This window comes from Rhamphochromis sp. 'chilingali' (assembly GCF_963969265.1).
Source record: "Rhamphochromis sp. 'chilingali' genome assembly, chromosome: 2".
Lineage (NCBI taxonomy): Eukaryota > Metazoa > Chordata > Actinopteri > Cichliformes > Cichlidae > Rhamphochromis > Rhamphochromis sp. 'chilingali'.
Genome location: NC_137930.1, coordinates 45,170,001 through 45,194,545, shown reverse-complemented (window position 1 = coordinate 45,194,545; position 24,545 = coordinate 45,170,001). Strand labels below are relative to the sequence as shown.

The window sequence follows — 24,545 nt, the reverse complement described above, 5'->3', positions numbered from 1 at the left end:
AACAATACTGAAAGAAAAACAGGATGCAGAGTCAGTTTCCCATCATTTCCATCCTCCACACCAACATCCCCATCCCTCCTCCACTGTTATACCTCTCTGTGCATGCTCTCTATTGACTTGCATTGTTGTTGCTGCTGAGGGCAAAGCTTTTGACATATTAATGCTGCTTTTTGAACACCACAGTCCCCCGAGTCTGTTGTAGGAACACAATGAAATACATATTTCTCCCCTTGTCCCTTTTTTTGTGTTGTTGATGGATTATGGCAGCTGTGCTGAACTTCTTGCATGGGACCCTGGCTGCTTTCTTTTTTTCTTTTCTTCTTCTTCTTTCACTTTTTTCCCAGACATGACCTTGCCCCTGATGCTAAATCCACCAACACCCCAACATATATCCCCCGTTCAGCCCAGACAAACCTCCCATTTTTACCCACGGGGAGGTGGTACCAGTCATTGCACTGAAACAGACCGCATTTAACGCCATCTGATAACCCTACTTCACAGTGGCCTCAATGAAAGAGGCAGATGCTGGGCTCATTTAGCACCATCTGATAACTGTAGCCTCAAATGGCTGCAAATAACAGCCAAATAAAGGAATATTTACCTTTGACTGACAGCACTAGTGTGAAGCATGTGAAGGAACCGGGCTGTTGGCTTTGGCTCGTGGCCAGGCTCTTATCACTATCCTGATCACTTCTAATTTTCATTGCGACAGTTTATTTAGAGGGAATGGTACTGTGCTGTTGTTTTTAACAACTTTAACCCCTCTTTGCAGTGTCTATAATATAGTCACGCTATGGGGAGGAGACACAGCATTAGAAGTGTTTTGGATAAACATGTATTGTCTTTGTGAGCAACGTAATTGCAAGTGTGTGTGTGTGTGTGTGTGTGTGTGTGTGTGTGTGTGTGTGTGTGTGTGTGTGTGTGTGTGTGTTTGCATAAGAGGGAAAGTGTGTGAGTGCAGGAACAGGTGTGAGCTACCACTCTGTATCAAATTGGAAAATCCCAAGCTGTCACGCAAGGAATGTGATCATTCTCTTTATTGCCTTCTGTTGCACTCAAACAAGTGTGTTTATGTCTGTGTGTGAGCCAGAGGGAGAGGGGAAGAGAGATGTGAAATCACAAGAACGAGCAGAGAAGACGCAGGAACAACAGAATCCTAGAGTAGGAAATGAGTGGAGCCAGAAGAGCCAATTAAGCGCTAATATTTTCTCACAGCTTTCCGTCAAAGAGCACATGCTCACTAACTCAGTTAAACGCACTCACACTCACGTGGTGAGCAGCTGCGTGTGCCTCGAGTCACATCTCAGTGGGGTGTTTGTTGTCATCCCACTAGGGTTCACGCAGCTAGAACCCTAGACAGTTGCTCTGTCTTAATCTCATCAGCTCCAATAAGATGTCCAGTTTGTGTTCACTGGTTTAAATCACTATGAGTCATCATTAACTTTGTGAAGAAGAAGGATGCACCTCATTTGCTTTGGCATGCTTTCCTCTGGTTTCGGTGCCTTCTGCTTACAAATTCCAGTATGCCCTCAAAAAAAGCCATGAATTTGCCTCTGAAATTTGGCTCCAGGCAAGAGAATTAGTTCTGCAACTGCACAAGAGAACTGTAAAATTAAGTTACTAGAACTGATTAATGCTAATTAAATATGTAAACCTTTATCTTAGTATTAAAGTATGGTGCAATGTTGTTGAGTCCTACTTCAATCTTCAAGTTGACCAACCTTTGGAAAATTTTGATCTTAAATGTCATTTCTTTTTCCTATTCTCGCTCCCTCCTTAATCCTTCTTTTCTCTCTTTCCAACCCTGTTCTCCCTACTGCAGGGCGATCGGATGGACAGGGAAGCAATGAAGTGTCAGGTCCTCACCGTTTCCAACCACAGCTGTGAGAGTCTGACTCTAGTCGGAAACACTCTGCAGTGCATCGTACCCACTGAGCTACAGGTTGCCACAGCCAAGGAGCTGCAGGTGGAGGTGAGAAAAATGTGCACTACACAGGCACTAAGAGACTGATGTTGTTATGGCTTCACAAATATGGAATCAAGTTTTAGTTTGAATAAAAACAATAAAAATGATATTTATATTCTGTTTATTACCAGCCCTATGTGCCAGATTTTAGTTTTTTCGATGGTCAAAAAACAAAAAATAAACACTTACACATTAGTCCCTAAAACCTACAAAACATGCATGCGAGACATGCAGTTTGTGGGGATAGGTTAATTGATTAATCCAAATTGCCCATAGGTGTGAATGCGTGAGTGAATGTGAGCATGAATGGTTGTGTGTTAGCCCTGCGACAGACTGGCGATCTGTCCAGGGTGTACCTCGCCCCTCACCCTATGACAGCTGGGATAGGCTCGAGGATGGATGGATGGATGAACCTACAAAAATCCTAGAATTAAAAATTTAGACACAAGTGCAGAAAAGTAGAGAAACCACACCATGTATAAGTACACTGGCAGCACATCTCTATACCTCCACTCAAAGTGTCCAACAGTCAGTTAACACCTCAGTTAATAAAACCTTTTTTTCACTGAGTTCAACACAAACATGCATCCACACACCAGACTTACACATAACCCCCCCTTGCTAGTAATAGCAAGCTAAATGTTTCAGTCTGTATTCATTTCCTTAAAGACAATGCACGGTGCCGTGACCTGTCTCACTCATCCAGTGAAATATTGGCCAGAGATAAAGAAGTATGTTGGTTGTAACAAACCAGCTACTTACTGGTCATAACTAGGGATGGGTACCGGTGTCCGGTGCCATGATGGCACCGGTTCTGACATAAACGGTAGTAACCAGACCGAAAAGCAGCGCACATTTCGGTGCTTTATTTCGGTGCTTTTTTTTCCTGAGCTGTGATACACTTTAGATTCTAGCCAATCATTTTACGTTTCCGAGGATAGTAGGCGGGGCCAGGTACGTACGTTCTGTTAGAGCAGAGCTACAGATTAAAAATGTCCAAGGCGAAGCGGTCAAAAGTCTGGCTGTACTTCACAGCAAAATATGCAAACTCAGCAGCAACAAGTGCTTTAAGCTGATACTGTGATACTGTCAAAGGAGGTAACACCTCAAATCCGATGAAACACCTGGCGATGCATAGCGTTTTTTTAAAAGCCGAGAAATGCGCCGTATTTGATAGCTTGCTGCGAGACCTCACACCGAGCACATCTACTGCGGGTGGGTTGCCTGTTATGCAACATCCCCCAAAAACACGAAGAGGAGAGTCCTGGCCCCTAGCCCTGCCAGTGTAGCAGAAATGATGACGGATGATGATGCAGCAGCAGCCGTTCTTCTCTGCGTGAGTAGCTAATTTACGTTGAGTAGGCTAACCACGTTATTACATTAATGCATGTAAGGTGAACTAGCAAACATCATCATAGCTACATGCGGCTGTCTTCTTGTTTGATGGCAGATACTCCCTTCACCCTGGCTAAAAAGGCTAAAATGACCAAAGAAAAAGTGGAAAACAGTTAAACATGAGAGGTTTTTGGACAAAGTTTGTGTTTTTTCCATTGTTTAAGCACTGCTTCCAGCCAAGAGTGATACCATATATGCCCCATAGCTGCAGAAAAGGCTAACATTGTTATCTTTTTACAAAAAACAGCTGAACATGAGAGGTTTTTGGACCAATTTTGTGTTCTCCATTCTTTAAGCACCGGTTTGAGCACCGTTTGAGCACCGGCACCGTTTCAAAAGTACCGATTTGGCACCGGTATCGGATAAAACCTAAACGATACCCATCCCTAGTCATAACCCTGATTCTACCTGCACAAATGCCCGAGGATGATGAAACAATTCTAAAAGCTATTCTGAGGTGAATAGATTTGATACAACAAAAGCCCATAAAACCACTTGTGGTGCATTTTTATGAAAGCTCCCCTCTGTTTGTATTATTGGGCTCACAGGAGGAATTTCAGCAATAAAAGGTATCATATCATATAACAGCACCTGCTTCTGAAGGAAACGAGGGTGACTCGCCACAGAGCAGTAATATATTCTGATGAAAGATGGAGAGATTATGTGCAGCTTTTTTTTTGTTTCCATTAGTATTTTATTTACATTTCATTACATTTTGTTTTAATACCAATTAACTCAGGTTTAAGTTGTTTTTATATCATTTATTATCATTATTATTATTTATTAGTAGTAGCAGTAATAACAGAAATTATAAAATGAAAATTAGCATCGCTGTAGAAGCCATCAGTTGGCTTTAACCACACCATTTTGCCATTAGTCCATTGTCTGCTGGGAGGACTCATGGGAAACGCTACATTCCTTCAGTGTTCCAGATCATTTACAGGAAACTTCAATAAGTCTGCTCTAATGCAGTCCCTAATAAAAAACAGCTCAGAAAGAGTCTTTTACACAGTGTGTTGAGTGAACAGCCTCAAACACCAGCTGTCTTGTCACTTGAATATACATCAGCACTGAGGTCACTTCTGCTCCTACTATACACTCCAGTGTGCTCACTGAGTTTTGGTCATATTAAAAATGTTGCATTTTTAAATATCAGATTCTTAATTGATACATTTTTGAGGCTCCTTTGGCATGTTCTTGGGTAAGTCTGCAGGCTTTGCACAACTGTGTTTGGACTTGAACTCTATCAGTCTGTCACATCATGTCTTTCAACAAATGTTCTGTGGCATAAGTCTGGATAAGGTACTCCAGTGTTGTCATGGCCACAGTTTCAAGTCGTATGATCTCTCTTTATTTGGCCGCATTCATCCTTCCCTCACGTCTGACCTGTCTCCCTGCTTGTGCTGTTGAGAATCAACCTATAGCATGATGCTACTATCCCCATGCTTCATTACAGTGGTGGTATTGGCTGGATGATGAACAGTCCTATTAGAGTTTTATGCAACTGCCTGATGACTGTTGTCCTTCAATTTCAACTGCAATTTCTCATGTAGTTCTTTGGACTTCAAGGTTTGGTTTTTATCCTGACATGCAGGATTGTTAAAGAAAACAGTATACACCTGACCACAATCTGTCCAGAATTATTTTGCAGATATTTAGTTTCTATTTTTAGCTGGAAAATGAACCTGCAACACTGCAAAGTGTCGTAAAAGTGATGTTGTTCGATATAAAAGTAACATATATCACACCATGATCATATGGCACATTAAGGTTCTTACTCGACAGATTTTAGAAAGTACAACTCAATTATTTGTTTCTCCAGAATTTGAGTGTTTTTCGTTGTAGCCAACAGCCCTTCAATCATCATAGTAGATTTAGAAATGCCCGCTCTTGTGATGCAAACTAATATAATTTGCTGAGCTATAGACCTCTTCATGTCATCCTTAGAGATAACATCCACTCGCCTCCAGACCGAAAGCTATCTAGCTCATCACTGTTGACTTGTGAACTGGACTTCAGAGGAAAGCTTTTATCTCAGGGGAGGGTCAGCCAATATCCTTTAGCGCCACAAGCCTTCAGACAGCAACACACGCACACATACACACACACTTACACATATTCGCATTCATATATCCCCTACCTTCAGACATGTCCAGACAGTCTCATTTACACACACAGACAGACAGGCACACACACTCACAAACACACACACACACATCATCCCATCTGCAGCAGCAAGCAGCAGTGGAAACCTCATTTCCACAGAACCTAATAATGGCAGAAGCAATATCACTGATGTAATCTGGCTGCAGACTGTGGCAACAGAGTGTGTGTGTGTGTGTGTGTGTGTGTGTGTGTGTGTGTGTGTGTGTGTGTGTGTGTGTGTGTGTGTGTGTGTGTGACTGAGTGCCAGCTTCACGTTTTTAAAAGCTTTTGTGGCATGCATGGCCATATATGCATGCATGACATTGCATATGTATCATGTCTGCTATGATAGTCATTATTATTCAAGCTTCTTCCTACAGACACCATGGTGCAGTCTATAAGTATTAGAAAAATGACCCTATGCAGCTGTAGGAAAGTTAATTTGTAATAAGCTTAAGATGAGGGATCATGTTTAACATTTAGAAGCAGATCCTTCAGTGGTTTCCAGTCCACACACACCAGCAGTGTTGGGCTGCAGAGGTCATGAGTTTTTTCATCTTTTGTTAGGTTGTTACTCTGAAGAAGTGTATCACTTACAGCTCAAGTAATCACAGCACTCCCAGGTCATTTAACGTTTCTTTTATACTAAGAAATACAGTAAAAGCATCCTCCGAAGACCTAAATGGTCCCACTTTGTCGTAGAAACACAGAACAATGAGGTGCTACCTCAAGCAATTGCTAGAACTGTGAAAACGTGTACAGGAAATCAGTCAACCCAGTGGTACTTAATTATCGTTTAAAATGCTCGTCAACCTCATGGTCAGGTGTGTTAATAAACCCCAAAAGAGTAAAGAGCAGAGCCAACACAAGAGAAAACACATGCCTGCTTCTTATGATGACATAAATGCAAAACTATTTGTCAATAGAGCAAGGGCTGCAAGGCTATTTCAGGAAGATAACTTGAGACATGGTGAGAAAGGCTGTATTCATACAAAAACTATGCATAATGAGCCCTGTCTCCAATTTGAAATGTCAGGAACTCGATTACACTTACAGTGGTAACACTGCTGCTCACCAACACTGCTACATCGTTCTTCCAGCATGTAACTGTTTGAGAAAAAATGTCTACTTTAATTGTCATACTGAAAGTAATATTTATTAGAAAGTTTTAAATTAATTAAGTGTAAACTGTTTAAAGTAAACAAAGTGCACAAAGTGGGGCCTCTAGTGAGTGACAGTTTGATCATATTGTTTATCCCATGAACCATTTTCAGTGGCGTCAGGCAGACTCCATCAGACATCTTGGCAAGGTGACGCTGGCACAGGAGCAGGACTACACGGGCCTCGTTGTGGGCTGCGTGTGCGTCAGCTTGCTGTTGCTGCTGCTGGGATCGCTGCTGATGTGGAAGAAGAACAAACACATTGATGGTAAGACCAAAGAGGGTCACAGAGCCCACGACACTCTGGGTTTTGAGGCTTAGAGCCATTTGATATCACCATAACACCATTATTTTTAATGTTATCTGCTCCAAAATGTTATTTTAATTATGACATGTACTCACAAATCCAGACAGTTTATTAAATGACCAGAATGCCATTTTCCTTGAAAATGTTTGATTAGATTGCAGCAGCTCACCAATGATTTAAGAAAAGTGTTAATAATTTGCATATATAATACATAATTGCAAATGAACTTCAGTGTGTTTCTTCTAACCTGTGTGCATGTGTGTCTGCTGGGTTTCATTTTGCCTGGTCGGTTTGACGTTTAAAAGTTTGTCTGAGGGGCGCACTGGTGGAAATGCTTCGCCTTTCTCAGTAATTCGTCTCTACCTCCCTCCTGTCCACCCACCCCCACACACCCATCTTTACTCTCCTTCTGTCCTTCCTCGTCCTTCCATTCCACTGAATTTTCCATTACATTTTCTACATCCCGTTGCCCTTTGTCTCTAGATCTGTCTGAGGTGTGGTATGATGGCCGGGGTCACATCCAGCATCTGGACAGGCTGGCTAACGCGAGGAGTGTCAGCCCCACTAACGAAATGGTCTCCCACGAGTCAGTCGACTATAGAACAACCCTGCTGGAGGGTACGTCAACCAGATAAGCCCCTCCCCACCTGTCAACCTCTTCTCCTACTCCACCTTTCTCCCTCCTATCTACTCTGCTTCCCTCACCGTGGGGCTAAACGCTAATGCTAGCCATGCATGCCTTACTGTACATGCTGTGAATTAACAACCCTTGCCTTGATGAATTAAGCACTTTTGTCCATTTCAAGGAAGCATTTTATTGCTCCGCAGAAACGCTTTCTTTGTAGCACTAGAAACAGACAGGTAATTAACCATTTGTGTCAAATCTCCCGAAATAAAAAGACTAAAGAGCTCTAAAGAGCTATGTCATCTCTCTGTTGGTTTGTGATTGATTCTTTGATAATGCATTTGATTTGGTTAGTTATTATCTATAAAAATCAAATAATTTAAAAGTATTATCATGATACAGATTACCATTCCAAACACATTAATTTTAAGCAATTATCATTTTCTTAATCTGTCACCATGGCCTGTTTCTAACACACAGCCAACACAATTGGTGGATGATTGTAGAGTTGTTGACCATCAGGCAAAACTGTGGTTCTAAAACTGTGTTTTTTGTTCTCTCAGTTTGCATCCTCAGGCTGTGAGAGGCTTGTATCATGATATTTAGTGTCATGGTCAAAGTTATTTTCCAGCTGCTAAAATGTGACTTGAAAGGCTTAAAATCTAAGAAGATAGACTTACTAATGAACTAAAGCTTGCCCGCAGGGACAGGTTGTAGGAGGTTGTTTGGTTGTAGGATCAGTAGCTGAGCTTAACAGCTGTGTCCACTCCGTTTGGCTGTTTTTTGTTCTGGCTTTTAAATAAAATGTGGGTAGTTTGGAATTCATTTTCCTTCTACTATAATCATTGAAGAAAACCTTTGTTTTTCCTCCTCTGTTGACCTCAATTACAGTGTTAAGTTTCTTTCTGCCTTCATAGCCATCCTTCTCTGATCATATATTGCAATTTGACATCTCGAGGCACTGCTGATACAGTCACTGACCTCTGACCCTACCATGTCCCTTGCTTCTCCAGATCAGGGCACCGACAGGCCCGAGACATGCCGAGCAGCTCCTCCTATTTATGGGGGCAATGGGGAACTGCTGTCTCCCAGACTGGGTGCCTTAGGAGGTGGGATAGGGATGGGTCTGGGGATGGGAATGGGGATGGATGGCGATTTGGTATCACCCCTGCTAATGGCGCCGGTCCACATCGACCCATCCTGCCTCCACCCAGACCTACTGACTGAAGTGCAGCACGTGGTGATCGCCAGGGAGCGGCTGCTTCTCCATCTCAACCAGGTCATCGGCAGAGGTGAGAAGCAAACATTTCATTGTGTAGAAACTGTTGTGTATGAAGATCTAGTGCAAACTGCTGTGTCAAATCTTTTAATGAACACATAAAGGATGTGTTCCTTTCCTTGCATTGATGCAAGGAAATGAAAAATAATGATAGATTGATTCATTTCAGCTGTTTTCCGCAGCTGGAAATGAGCATCCATTATCATTGTGACCATTCAAAAATGCAGTGATAATTAAGTACTCACCAAAAGCACTAACCTGAAATCAAAATGAACTGTTGTTAGTGTTGTACAGCATGCCTAAATTGTGCACTCTGATGAAATAGTGCACACTATATATAATATACACAATACAAGGGTGATTAAATTGACCTCAAAACAGCGCCAGTGTTTATAATCTCGCAGTCTTGGTCCAGTGTCAGTTTGCATTTATAGAGAAAATAAAAAAGTATCTGGACTCGAGGCATAAAAATCAATCCATTTGCTATGCCTTTGTGGTCGGTCACAAATTAACACCCAGATATATACAAGATGAACACAGCCAAAGTAACACAATCTAAATTTGTATTATGTGGTTCTTTTAACAGGAAGTTTGTGGAGATTGACTTGTTTTTGTCAGTCGTAACAAGAACTGAACAGTTTTGGATTTACATTTTGTTATGTTACATCCATTATGCTACGCTATGTTACGTTATGCTACATTACATTACGCCACGGTACGTTACAATAGGCTATGTTCCATTTAGCTAAGTTCCATTATGTTATATATATACTCAGCTCTACATTACGTTTCATTACTTTACTTTACTTTTAGGTCCAGACACAGAAGCCTTTTGCTGTGAGAGTGCTAACCACTGCACCATTACACCACTCTCCAATTAGCTCTGTTATAAAACATTCACTCTATTGCATCTATGTATACTTTTTTAGTAAGGTTCAAGGTTGTCTTCTATTGAGATGTGTTTATTTACCTTTATGTTCCATCAGCGTATAGACATCACAGTCCATTTAGCATTCACCAATCTCAACATTTCTATACACATGTGTAACTTAAACCTGTTTTTCTGAAATAGAGAAATAATACTGTAAAAAAAATTATGAGCAATTTTCAAGATTGTGGTTGTTGTAACGCAAGAATATATTTAGGATTTATGTTAAGCTATACAAAAGTTAAAGTTACCCACAAAGGTTTTAATTGCCTGCATTATCAAACCGCAACCCTGACATGCAGACACAAAATCACTTCACATGGTGACATTTAAGTAGGCGGCTCACAGTCGCAGATCAAATTCAGTTTCAAGAGGAGAAAAAGACCCAAACCCCTCCGTGTCACCCACAACAGCCCTCTGCCCCCTTGGCTGAATTATCCCCTGAAGTCTGGATTTGGTGGCTGGAGTTTTTCAAAGTGGCGTAGGATGATTTGTTCACAGCTAGTATTCCCAGGATCCATTGTTGAGAGTTGTAATCCAACACCAGCCATCTGCAAGGACGTGATAGAAGCACGCCGCGCTTATTTAATTCCTGCACCCCTCCCCGTCTGGGGCAGGCCTTCATGTCTTAAAGCAGAGTTATAATTCAATAAAATGTATAATAACTCAAGCGGGTTTGGCACTGGTTATGAGCTTATACGGGGTACTAATGAATACTGAGTTACTTGGAGGTCTAAGGTTTAGTGTGATGGTGAATTTGCTGTTTCGAGTGTGAAACACACGAGAGAGGCTATTTCTTCTTTTTTTTTTCTCCATGGATCAATCAAATCACCTCGATGCTGTTGCACCAAAATTTCATTTTTGTATGTATGCAGAGGACAGACATGTTTGTTATTCCTGGTACTGCTGTGAGGCCGATTAAAAGGGTGCACATGGCTAAAATCATTCTTTCGAGACAAAGGCTTATTTAAACCATGATATTCATTGATCGATGAATGCTAAGTGGCTAATTTAGTTGGGGTGGGGGGTGTCCATTTATGGGTAAGATTTAGAAACTGCGGTTTACCGACTGAATCTATGAGTACATCAAGCCATGAAGCAGAATATCTGACCTAAATTACATTCACAGACACGCGCGCAAGCAATTGGAATCTGCTTGTCTCAGTTTGCTTTGATGGACCGCCAAATTTCACCTTCATGCTTTTGTTATGTTTCTGAGTCACGGTGAAAAGTAGGATCGTCAAATTTTATGTCAGCTTGGGCCTCAAGGGTTCCAGTAACCCATTATAGAAGCATGACCTTAACAAACTCTTAACTGTTTTCTAGCCAAGTTTGTGATTAAATCATTGTTTTATGGCACAGTGGTAACAGATCTATTACCACTAATGGTGTGGCCTCCATCACAGCTGGATCCTATTGTCATTGGACCTGAAAGTGTTGCATCCCATTTATCACTGTCATTTGTGTGGGGTAAAGAAGTGCTATTTGTTAGTCCTTTACAGGTTTAAACACGAGGTTTTCATTTCCCCGATGATGACTGACTAATGCTGTACGTCGTGTTGTAACCTGCAGGCCATTTCGGCTGTGTTTTTCACGGAACGCTGCTTGAGCCAGACGGGCAGAAGCTACACTGTGCCGTCAAGTCCCTGAACCGTAAGTACAGGTTTTTTTTCATCAATGTGTTAGCTTTGGTTTTATGGTGTTTTTTGGCGGGTGGAGGGTCTTTCAGTTTTTTTATTTCTTTCTATAGTGTTTTCTTTCCAACAGTGATAAGTGAAATATTTAATTGCACATTTTTTAAATTATTAAACCAATGGTACTGTTTCTCACCTCACCGTTACTATGTTCTTTATCAGCTATCCTTAAGCTTGAATAAGGTGCCTGCATTTCAATGAACTTGTATACAAATACACACATATACACCAAAACCACTTCATTAGGAATACCTCTGCTGCTCATTAATGCAAATGTGTAATCAGCAACTACACAACCTTTTCAGTGAATGAACCAAAAAAGAAACAATGGGGCGGTGGGGAAAATGTCATTTTGTTGTCAGAAGTCAGAAAAGAATGGCCAGATTGCTTCAAGCTGAGGCAACAGTAACTCAAATAACCACTCGTTACAACCAAGAAGAACACCTCTGAATGCACAACGTTAAATTTTGAAGCAGATGGACTCCAGATCAATCTTCTGCATCACCTAATTAATACACTCTCTGACAATATGACACAGAGTTTGGATAGAGTAGTTTAACCTGCTCCCAACCAGCTTATGGGTTCACTCAAAGTTACCACAGTGCTTTATCCAGGTAAAAAGACAACCACTTTTGTGACTTTTAACCCAATATTTAGGCCTCAAGAGCCTAATTCAGAAAATATGTACAGTATGTAAACAAATGCCATTGGAGTGCTCCAAGGAGCATAACCATGTGTCTCACTCTGAAAATCTCACTCCAAGTAAATGTAATTAATAAATAAGAGTCAGGTGTGTGCAAACTGAGGCTTCCCTGGTTAAAATGCATCATGACCCCTCCTTCACCCGGCACACACAGACTAAAGACACTGTTGTTGTCAAAACGGATTTGCATCCAGCTACAGTTATTCAATCATTCATCTAGTTATATTATATTGCATACTTATTGTATGATATCACCGCGCTCCCAATGGCATTAAAGATCTCATCTCATCAGAAGCCTGAATCCTTTTCAGGCTTGAAATGATGGTGATGAATGAGCATTCGATAGTGAGGACAGCATTAGGGTCCCGGCTAATCGTGTAACCTGTCAGTTGCAGCAAGGGAGATTGATGCAGGAACAATATGGGGAAAGGACCTGTGCAGCTGCTGGGGGACACAAACCACAAGGATGGTAGGATAAGAGGTAGTAGGATAATTTTCGGTGGTAGGACAATTGTAGTGAACGTGCAATTCAATTTTGTTGCAGTCAGTAGCTTAAACTGATTCCTTTATCCTAATGTAGCTGTTACTATGATATCTAGTTGAATGGCAAATATGTTTTATGACAAGCACGAGTAGTTTATGTAATAGAGACATTCTCCTCACAGAAAAACTTGAGAATCAAAACTGAAATCAAATGTCTTCTCTTTCTGCCTTTGGGGTCTAACCTCAGCTGAAGGCTAAAGAGCTTCCATTTCTAACTAGATTATAGCAAAGTCAGCAGGGCTAAAGTGCAAGACACCAGAAGCAGGGATGCAATTGGCAAATGGGAATGGGTCAAGTCTGGGGTGAATCTTCAGGGAGGGTGTTTTCTTAGATGGGTTTCTATCAGCATTCTCTTTCCCCAAAGGTATCTAAGGAAGGGCTTCCCACTGATATCATGACAGGAGAGTTGCACCTTATCATACAATTATCATTCCTGCCAGTTTCCAAATGTCAAATGTTCATAAACAAAGAAAACATTTAAAGAGGGCCAATTCAGCCCCTTAATCTTTTTATTTTATTCTGGGCCTTGATGCAGCAACTAAATTCATGTTTTTAGTGTGAAATAAGCTATTTTAGCTCCTCTCCCCTTAAGCCAACTTTCTTCTCATTGGCTGCCCAGTTCAAACAGAAGGGTTGATCATAAGATGGGTGGGGATGAACGGCTGTATTCGGGTCATTCCTACTATTCGGTGCCATTTCAGTGTGATCACTCTTCATCAAAAAATACAAAATTTTGAATTATTTTAACATTTCATCTAAAAGAGGGATTTTCAACCTATAAGAAAAATGTATTGGTCCAGCTAAGGATATTATATTATAATATTTTTTAAAATCAAAGTCTTTACCCATGACGTGCCAAATGTCCACCCTGTTACAGGACATTCAATTTTCTATTAATAACTGTTTTGAATACACAGTTATAGTAATATTTACATTTTCTAAAAGCTACAATGTCCCTTTTTAAAATCTGCAAGAAAATTTCAAGGAAGTATTTTAAACAAGCATTATATTGAAAGAAGACAGGTTCAGTTTTAAGACACAGTGTAATTTCAAAAGATTGTTTTTAGATTCAAAGGGAATATAAAAAAAAAATTGGCTCCATTTTTAAGTAACTTAATTTTGCTGATTCATTCCCTCCCAATAACCAAAGAGACATGCATTAAGTTTGTTGATTTGATTTAATTAACAAAAGAAACACACAGGTAACAGGGTGGACAGAGGAGAAACAGGGTGGACAGGAGGTAACAGGGTGGACATAACATCAGTGACAAAAAATACCACCTTAAAGAAACTTTGAACACCTTCACCATGCCCGTCCAACCAACACAGGTAGATACATGTCCACATTAAACAAGCAAATTTTTACTGTACACCCAACATAATGAACATTTTTCTCACACATTTTACCTATGCAACAGACCAGCAACTCCAGTTTTTTTCAACGAAATCCCACACTTTCCTCTCCAGCTGAACTGACCTCTTATTCAAAGGTGTTGGTTCTTTCATCAGACACACAACCTGGTCATCCCTATACCAGGTTATGTCCTCACATGGACTTGGCCAGTGGAACTTGTTGGTCCCGTTCTTGTGCATGCATTTCACTTTAACATCCTCTTCAACCTCCAGAATGATTCCTGGGTAGGGTTCACCATCGTAGTTGATAATGCACCACTGACCAATATGATCTTTTGTGATGTTCTCAGGCCGGGTTGGTCCCTCAGTGCAATGTGGACTTGCCTCTTGACTAAGGCTTATCTCCTTCAGGCCATAGCATTCACAGTCCAGTTCACCTTTGTCTGCCTGGCAAAGGCAGGTTATGTCCCTGTATTTTATTGTTCCTGGAGAGAAACTGAGTACTTGGTGGATTTTCATGGTTCCTTTGACAGGCACAAGTGTCGGTCCATCAATAATTTCTTTTACTTTCCTCTCAACATCATCTTCTCACACAAAAAAAAGTTCCACTGAAGTGCCCATGTCTCTCAGCTTGTGAAACATAGCTTCTGCGTTGGGGATATCTCCTCCATGGCGGACAATTGTGTCAGCTGACCTTTTAAGGGTGGCTCCAATACCATCTGGAGCCCCCTTTCCATGGCTGGCCTCAAAAAAGTTCCAGCTGATGTTTTTGAACCCTTTTTTGAATGGCTCTTTTGAGAGCAGGTAAAAGTTGCCCTTTTGTTTGTATTGTGTAGCTGGACCATCGCTGAAGACATGGAGGTGTTTGATAAGAGGGTATCTTTCTCTGATCATGTCTAACACAGGGTCAAGATGGGCCCATATCGCAGGGGGATCATGCCGCCTGGAAGGTGAGATAGAGCAGAATGTTACTGGTGACTGTTCAGCTGCAGTGTACAGTACTCCAGTATGTAGGGTTGCCTGCTGGTGTGACCCTCCGAAGTGGACTGCTTGTACTTCTTGAGAATACTTACAGGAGTAGTTCTCACTAAAATCTACATGTAGCAGACATTCATCGTTTCTCAAATTTTCTCTCAGTTGTCTGTAGGCCCTATACTGCCATCGGATATTGAAGACGTGCCGCCTAAATCTGAGTAGTCCGTCATGAAATTCCCCTGCAAGTGCATCCTCTGTTGTCATGACAGTTGTCTTCACTGTAATTGTTGACTTTTTACCAGATACCTCTCCATCATTTAATTTTTCATTCTCTTCTAGAGACCACTTGGTAAAGGCTATCTCTGTGTTGTTAGGAGGTCTCAAGAGTGTGTGTGTTGTACTGAAACAGTCTTTGCACTCACCGTATGCACAGACTTTGGATTTAGCATCACACATTGTTGCATCTACCATCTCTTCAATGTGTTTTGTTGCTGACAGACCTTGGACGTACAGGGCATTGGCCATGAACTGTAAGTTCTCATGTGTCCTGCACTGACAGGTTTCACGATTAGCTTCTGTGGGCACCACAACCCAAAATGGTCTTAAGGTGCAGAAACAAGAATATGAGACCTGATGCTCAGTTTCTGAAAGAAACTTATGGTGCAGATTCTTCAGTGAATCAGTTAGCAAACGTTTCTGTTTTTTTATTTTCTTTTGAGTTACAGTTTGCTTTCGTCCTGTTGTCATCCGACTGACGTCATCTCTTAAGAAGAAGGCCTTTATATTCTGCTTGCAATCAACCCAAAAACTAAACTTCTATCATCTTACGTCCCCCCTGTTACCATGTGTCCCCCCTGTTACAGTGCATAGCAATAACAGGGGTGACGGTAACAGGGGGGAGATTTTATGCTAAACTTAGCCATTACTACTAGTATGATGAACAACAAGCTAGTACATGGTGACCACTAAGAACCATTTTTAACATGTTTATTAGCCATATTATAAAAATTACAAAAAAAAAAATTGTTTCCACTATTAATAAGCGTAACAGGTTGGACGTGTTATGCTTTGCCACATTACAAAATCTTGCTAAAACATTGAAAAAAGGGTTGATTAAAGAGTGGTACTTACTCGTCTTCTTCTTGAAAGTTTTCCCTCCAAAATATGTTACATCCGGGAGTGTCATGTGACTAAAAGAATAATCAGGTGATGTGTTCTATGGAATTCTTATCAGAGTAACAGGGGTGACAGTTGATTCAGGGACACAACATTTTTTAAAGATTTTAAGTATTAAACATGCATTAATAATAAAAAAGAACATTTGATGAGGAACATTAGAAATAAGCCAATCCAGAAATGATGAAAAATCTAGATTTTTTTTTTTTTAAGTTATATTTGTAACTGAAGTCGAGCAAGCATGACTGGGGACATAGTACTTTAGTGACTTGTGCTAAAATAAAAGTAATTTACTTTTAATGTATTTATCCTGTGTATATATCAATGTGTTCTATGGTAGAGGGGGGTTAAACATACAAGAAAATGGTTTAGAAATAAGCATTAGACAAGTTTTACACTAAATATACCATATTATGTCATTAGGACTCAAATGGCACCGAATAGTAAGAATGACCCATTCATAATTTAAAAAAGAAAACCACAATAGGTCCCCTTTAACTGTATTTTATTTTGACTTTACGGGGGGAATTTTAGAAATGTTTCATGATAAAAGTCAAAAACTAACTAAGCTAACATGAAAATGATGTCAACTTGTTTTTTTCTTATCAGGCATCACAGACTTGGAAGAGGTGTCTCAGTTCCTGAAGGAGGGGATCATCATGAAGGACTTCAGCCACCCCAACGTTCTCTCCCTGTTGGGTATCTGCCTTCCGCCAGAGGGCTCACCCCTGGTGGTTCTTCCGTATATGAAACACGGCGACCTGCGCAACTTCATCCGTGATGAGGGACATGTAAGGGCCCACATATAAGCATGTTGCAAATTTCTGCACCAGAACTTTAGTTCATTTCAAGACACATTTCACAAGTTTGATGATGTGCAACAAGGTGACTGTAATTGATTCTTCCAGAACCCAACAGTTAAGGACCTGATGGGCTTTGGGCTGCAGGTGGCCAGAGGGATGGAGTATCTGGCCAGCAAGAAGTTTGTCCACCGAGACCTGGCTGCCAGGAACTGCATGTGAGCTGGCATTTACTCATTTAGCATCAAGTGATGGTGTTTTAAATATAAAAAGGCACAACACAGCAGAAAATAGAAGTAAATACAGGTGGGAAGAGACAGAATCAAGAGAGCAATAAAGAGTAGAATAAGTACCTTATAACAATGGCAAGTAGAAAATAGTCAAAGAAAATAGTACTATAATACTATAATTAGTATAGTAATAAGTTAATTATTTCAGTTATTGTTAAAATGAAGTAAAAAAGGCATTTCGTGTTTTCCCCGACAGGCTGGATGAGAGCTACACAGTAAAGGTGGCAGACTTCGGCCTGGCCAGAGATGTTTATGACAAAGAGTATTACAGCGTTCACAACAAGAGTGGAGTCAAGCTGCCCGTTAAATGGATGGCTCTGGAGAGTCTGCAGACGCACAAGTTTACCACCAAATCAGACGTGGTGAGGACTTTTTAGCAGTGTTTAACTGTTTACATCAGAACAACAAGTATGTCATTAAAGGGATAACAATGAAACTCTCTCCATGTAGTGGTCTTTTGGCGTATTGCTATGGGAACTCATGACCCGCGGAGCTCCGCCGTATTCTGATGTGAACTCCTTCGACATCACGGTGTTCCTCCTGCAGGGGAGGAGGCTGCTGCAGCCCGAGTTCTGCCCTGATGCCCTGTGAGTGTGCGCACATACAGTATGCAGAAGTTAATTTAAATGGAAAACCAGTGCGAGTACAACATTTCTTTTCTAAAGGCTTCTTGATTCTGATTGCTGAGCACTTGTTGCTGTGGTATGTGAAGTGCTGACCCATTAGTGAAAGAGTTACTGGAAGTGTTAAGAAAACCTTTTCTCTTGACACAGTCGAGTTTTTCCAGTTTTCTTTGGAACAGTTCACATTGGAACTGCTGCCAATCACTTGTCAAACCAGGACTGTTTAGACTGTTTCAAGCAAACTTACCTGAAACTCTTAAAATAACAAAAGAAAATCCTTTTTTTTTTTTTTTAAACTCAGTCATTTTCAGCAAAGCTCACTTAACACTTGCTCTTATCCATTAAACTCTGGCCTGTGAAGCAAATGCCAAGAATGATCTCATACATCCCAGATAACATCATAAGGTGCATAGTGTGTGTGGACGTTAGAGGGGAATGGGAGTGTTCAGGTGAGGAGGCAGAGGCCCAAATTTCCCAAGCTATAAATTAAACAGACGTCAGGAGATGATGCACATCTGCAAATATTTGTGCAATGTTTCATCCACGAGTGTTCACAGGATGTTTTGGGTCCCAGATTATGGCAGACTTGTTAATAAGGAGGTGTTAGTTCCTGAAGTCTTAACATTAAATTGTTTTGGGGGGTTTTATGGTTATTTTGCTTTGGTGCAAATAATAAAAATGGATATTTTAGAGCTACAATATAATAAATAAAGTCATTACACCAAGAAAAAATATGCAATAACTTAACCAAAGTCACATTCAAGATCTCCAGAACTGACTAAACTGCTAGGATTGCTGGGAGCCCACCACTTATTTGCTGGGCCACATAACAACAGATCATGTGATTTGTCCGCCCAAAAAGATGTGTTTACAATATCTATTTATATTACAGAAATATCAAACATTACAAACACCTTCTAATGCTTTTTTTGTAGCAGGGGCTACACAGTTCACGTTTCCCGTGACCAAGAATTCACCTCTTGTGTTTGTAGAAAGAAATGCCTCGTCGCTAATGGACATAAATAAACAGCAATCAGACTCGGTACAGAACAATCACTAAGTGTTTGTGTTTGCGCAATTTTTTGGGGCTGCCCTCATACACTGGTTTTCTAAATTGGCACTTCTTCAAAAAAAAAAATAAAACAACTTTAGAGAATTTGTAAAGTAAGCATTTGTCTCCAATTAGTGTAAATTAATTTTCCTCTTTTGTAGAGCCCAACCATTACATCATATCATGGCGGATATTATGAGTGAATTTTGGCCTCTTACAGACATATGTATAAATAAAAACAATCAGAAAGGTCCTGTGGGCTGTTTTGATATCTTGTCCATCACATAGCTTATACATATAACAAACATACATACATAGATTTCTTTTCACCCTAGAAATCCTGAATCAGTCAGGCTCTACTGCTGTGCAAGTTATTTCAGAAGCCACATAAACAAAGACTTCTTAGAGAGGAGCAATTACATATAATATACCCACATCAATACAGCAGCTTTTAAGTCTTTACACTCTACATCTCAGATGCTAGCTTTTGACATTTCAAACATTTTGCCAAATCACTGTACAGTGTACAGGTGTAACCACATGGTAATGTCCTGCCTTCATCATGATTTAATGTCTCTCTTCTCTGCTTTTAGCTACACGGTCATGATCGAGTGTTGGCACCCAAAGCCTGAACGACGGCCCTCATTCTCTGAGCTGGTTTCCCGCATCTCTGCCATCTTCTCCAGTTTCAGCGGCGAGCACTACGTCCTGCTCAACACCACGTACGTCAACATAGACAAGATGAGCCCCTACCCCTCCCTCCTCTCCTCCACCGTTTCCTCCTCCTCATCCTCCTCTGAGCCTTCAACATCCACTTCCCTGCCATCCCGCTCCCCACTCTTCTGTCAGGTGGCCCAAGACTGCTGCACCTGAAAAGGGAAAAGGGAGCGGATGATGGATGAGACTCGGAAGGAGGGATGAAGCAAGGAAGAAAAGGTGAGGTGATGAAGACTCTGTTTGAGAACTACTGTATGTATTTGCCAAACACTGGACACTGCATGCTGAGGGAAAACAGACCTTTCACTCACTGTGCATTGATTGTGGCCCTTTGACCTTCTCAAGCGTCACCAAATGACAGTGGCCTCCAAGAACTTTAGGGCTGACCTTTTCAACTTTTGTCAATCTTTTCTGACCTTTCATTGACCCAGAGGAGCAAGAGGTCAAACGTCCTCCATCGTGTACAAGACAACTACAATGCCTCCTTGGAGATTTCCGGTAGACAAAACGGCCATCGAAGAAGCACATCTCAGTGACTGATGCACCCACACACAAACCAGGGTAGCTTTCTACTCCTCTGTGGGTGGCATGTGCTTCAATGAGTGGATGTGGCTCAGACCTTTACTGCATCTGTAATGTGAATGAGTGACAAATGGCCACGTAGTCATGTTATATATAAAAGTCACACCTCCACAAACCGTAAACATGACTTCATGTTACCTGAGAGACAATCTAGCCTGTGCTCTGATGGGTTTTCTGCCTCGGGTGTGTAAACTGAGGCATACTGGAGGTTAGTGGCAGTGTGTAAGTGTACAGTGGGATGTGTACAAATTCTGCTGCCTGTGTGCAGATCACTGGATGCTTTATTTGTGTAATTGTCTTTGGACCACTAGCTTTCTGATGGGTAAAAATTCCCCTTTCAGAAATGTGTTTCACCTGTGGGGAATCCCCAGATGTTTCTGGTGGTGAAATAAAAGCCTTTTTTTTTTCAACTTGAAACTTATATATCAAAAAATGAATAAATAAAAATGCAGCTCACTTTGATGTTTTCTTGGAAGTAAGAGTAATAAATGAGAACCGTGCAAGTCCAGGGAGTTTTGTTGTTGTTGCTTACTGTATGTCGAGCATCTGTTTCGTACGGCTTGCATTTTATTGACAGAAAAACTGTGTACAGTGTAGCTGATAAAACGGGTTCGCAGCCACAAGGTTTTTTATCTCACATTTAATTCATTCAATCAAAGCTCATATTTTGATGCCTTGAATAACTTTTAAATTTTTTGTTGTGCTCTGAAGAATCTCAAGTTATCACACTTCAAAGAGTCCCTGTGTTTGTCTGGCCTCAAAACAGGACTGTCATTTTATCTGACTGCAACTGACCGCTGTATATTCTTTTATGATCGCTCTGTTTTGATGTTTAACAACCCTACCCGTGTATTTGAAAAAATCTGTTGCCTCTTGACTACAAATGATGTACAATTTAGACTTTCTGAGAAGCATGTGATAGGGTTTGATATTTCATTCCATTTACTTCTATTCATTTCAGCACAATCTAAAAATTAGAGTCAGACCAATATGATGCTGGACCGATGTTATAAGCTAATATTAGCTTATTACCAACATATTGGTATTGCTGTGTAGAACCCAGTATAAATTGGTTTTTTGTTTTGTTTTGTTTTTTTACAGTCTGTAATGCAAGAACAAGATACTTGAAGAATTGTAGAAAATTTTCATCCTTTTCTTTCTGTTTATTCTGGAGAGCATGGGTTCGGAGATGCAGTTCTCTCACCACACTGTGCAGGATATGTAGCAGAGTAGCATCGCAGCTCAAGAAATGGTCGGGTTTTGTCTCTGTGCAAGTTGTGTTTGTGGAATACACAACAACAACAACAGCCCCAGTATTATATCTTTAGGTTGTATTTCTGAGTATACTGTATATATATATATGAACAGAAGCATTGAACATTGGTACCTGCCTCAAAGCTTCTCTCCCAGCTAGAGCAAGAGGCAGGGTACAGCCTGGACAGAGGCTGGGCTAACACTATTTTAAATGTTCTGTTCTGTTTGAATGTGCCAGTTAGTCAAATGTATAAAAACGTATTGCTGCATCAATTTGCCATTGTAATTTACTCAAGTCCCTAAATCCAAGTGGTGACATTTGTGATGACCATTATATAACAAGAAATGACTTCTTTTTGTGTTATACTGGAATATACAACTTGAATTTGAATTATACGGTGTGCTGAAATTAATGGAATTAAATGGTTTCCTGAAAAAAGAAAACCAGATTGTCAGAAATGCAGCAGTTTGATTTTTTAATTGGTTAGCTCTCAATTCGAGTAATTTGTCACCAATGGGCTAAAACTTCACTCATGTGGTCAGTGTCCATTTTAACATTGCTATATGTAGCAGATTTTTGTTTTTTGCTTGTACGTTGTTGTTTAAAAAAAAAAATCTGAATGGCCGCTGATATGATTGGGCCATTAATGGACAGTTATGAATGTTTGCTATGACAAGAAAATTGCTGTACTATATTTTTGTATTGATGATGAGCCTCTTCTTCGCTGGGGTGACCAGGGGTGAGTGAATCATGCCACAAACAATGATTAAAACCACTTGTATATGAACCACTGCCGTTAGGTAAATACAGACAGAGACGTGTGGATTCGTTGTGGGTCTGTGTGGATGCTCGTTTAGCTTCATTGCTGGTAAATCATCTTGAAAACGATATAGAATGTTGTACAAACTGGAGCCGCCTCACAAAACTCAAAGACTGCTGTCTCTTAGATCATGTGATTTTCTGATGCTTTGTTTGTTTTTAACACTGTCTGTTCTGTGTGTGCGTGCGTGTGTGTGTGTGTGTGTGTGTGTGTATGAATGAATTCGTCTATACAAAAAATCCTGAAGGTACATGTTCCTATGTAATGTCAGTTGAATTCTGTCAGTGTAATAAAGCTATATTATCAGAATTCATTTACTCTTCTTTACGTCCTTTGCTTACCGTTGAGTTGGCCATGCTTTTTTTTTTTTTTTACTGAACAAACCGTCCTTTGAGGTGAACATAAAACAACCACAGAGAACTGTAATTACTACGCAGGGTACTGCTGCATCATGCTTTCCATATGTAGCCAACATGCAGCTGCTACTGAGTCAAAAATGCTTCCACAATGAACAATAAAGGTATTGTTGGTGAAATCACACACTGTACGCATATTTGAGAAAACCTGTTTGAAGTTTTGTTTTGTTTTTTTAAATGATCCTTAGTTAGGCACAGACAGAATAGTTGTTCTCAAACTGTGTGAGAGTGATACAGTGCCTGCCTTCAATTACTGCCTTTGTTCTGACATTCACCCTTTTTTGTTTCTACTGCCTGTAGGTGACCTCTGACCCCTCAACTCTAGCTTCCCTCTTTTCTTTCACTCATTTTATATACCTAGTCTAGACTTTCCCCCTTCTCTCTCTGTCTAACTGAGGTGACAGCTTGACTTTCAGGACTGGGTAGTTTTGTGCCGTTACACAGCAAATAGTCTCAGTCCAAGAGCCACAAACCTCTTCAGGAGCATCTTCAAGAGATGAAAAGGTTGTTGCTGGTGTTTGACAAAAGTAAATTCGATCTAATCTGTATTCTTTTACTGTGAATTGTGTGCTGACTTAAGCAACATTTTCTTGGTTTTTACTGTTAACTGTCACTTTTAAGTTGTGGGGTGGAAATGACTGAAAAGGTAAAGGTTAGCGGTTCAAAGCTTGGCTACTACAGACTGCGTGTCAAACTATTTGTGGGTAAGTGTGTGATTAGGTGAACAAGGTTTGGACTGAAAAGGGTTTTCAGCTGTATTTTACCATTTCTGATTCCAATGAATCAGACAAGTTCTTAATTAATGTTTGTATTCATATTAGAATCCATAAATCTCTGCAGATGCAAAATAAACTATACTATACTAGCCTCTGAGGTCAAAGTCAGAATGAATGGATATGCATTTCATGATTATTGTTCGTTTTTTTTCATATATATTATTGAATTTCTTGTACATGTGGTTGATGACTGTGTGAAGCTGCTGCCATTAACTGTGTTGATCTAAACTGTGTTCAGATCAAGGAACTGACCTCACAGCTCAGTGTTCACTAGTGGTGCTTGTTTCAGTCATTGAGCAAATGTACTGTTTATAAGGGTGGAGAAACCTGCAGGCTGCTAAGACAGAAGTGACTTGGATGAGTGGTGACACGTTTTCTCCAACTAAAAACGCTACCTCCAGATGAACAGAACCAACTTTTTGGGATGTCTTTAGATACCTTTGCAAATGTCATTTGAAAATACTACTTGTGCCCCAAAAATTATGTTATTGATCAAACCTAACCATTTTCTTTTGCAAAAAAAAAAAAGCATATTTTTCTTACAAAACATGAACTTTTTATTGTATATATGCAATATTGTGACTACAGTACTTATAATGCTGCATTGAAAATGCTAGGATGCAACGGTGTAAATGAATAAGAACATGGTGGCCCACGCGCACAAACACAATGTGTTACAGTGTGAAGAAAAACAAAAGAAAAGCATTCCTTCATCTTTGCAAGATACATTAAGGTGCCGTGGCCTTCAGGGTCTTTACTGCACTGAATGCACTCAGTGACACTGTGTGGGCTTGATGGTGAAACTTTGATTAATTTGTTTCAAACAAACGTACTTGTTGAAAGTAATATGTGCGACTTTTTAAGGCCTACAGCAACAAGGTAGAAGGTGTGGTTTAAAGTTTTTCTTTAGTAAGATGAGTCACACAATCTGTTGTAATATGCCACTGTGGATTTTTACCTAGTAAG

The 24,545-nt window shown here is 40.4% G+C and overlaps 1 protein-coding gene across 1 annotated transcript in view; it reads left to right on the top strand.

Annotated features, from left to right (window-relative positions):
* Positions 1–22,696, top strand: part of met (MET proto-oncogene, receptor tyrosine kinase) — a 72,544-nt gene extending 49,848 nt beyond the window's left edge. The window contains exons 12-21 of the mRNA XM_080876061.1: positions 1,823–1,972; positions 6,781–6,934; positions 7,457–7,591; positions 8,612–8,890; positions 11,378–11,458; positions 16,859–17,040; positions 17,158–17,267; positions 17,536–17,701; positions 17,790–17,926; positions 19,607–22,696. Of these exons, the coding sequence (XP_080732187.1) occupies positions 1,823–1,972; positions 6,781–6,934; positions 7,457–7,591; positions 8,612–8,890; positions 11,378–11,458; positions 16,859–17,040; positions 17,158–17,267; positions 17,536–17,701; positions 17,790–17,926; positions 19,607–19,886 (1,674 nt within the window). The 3' untranslated portion in view covers positions 19,887–22,696. The remainder of the gene's footprint in view (positions 1–1,822; positions 1,973–6,780; positions 6,935–7,456; positions 7,592–8,611; positions 8,891–11,377; positions 11,459–16,858; positions 17,041–17,157; positions 17,268–17,535; positions 17,702–17,789; positions 17,927–19,606) is intronic.
* The last annotated feature ends 1,849 nt before the right edge of the window (positions 22,697–24,545 follow it).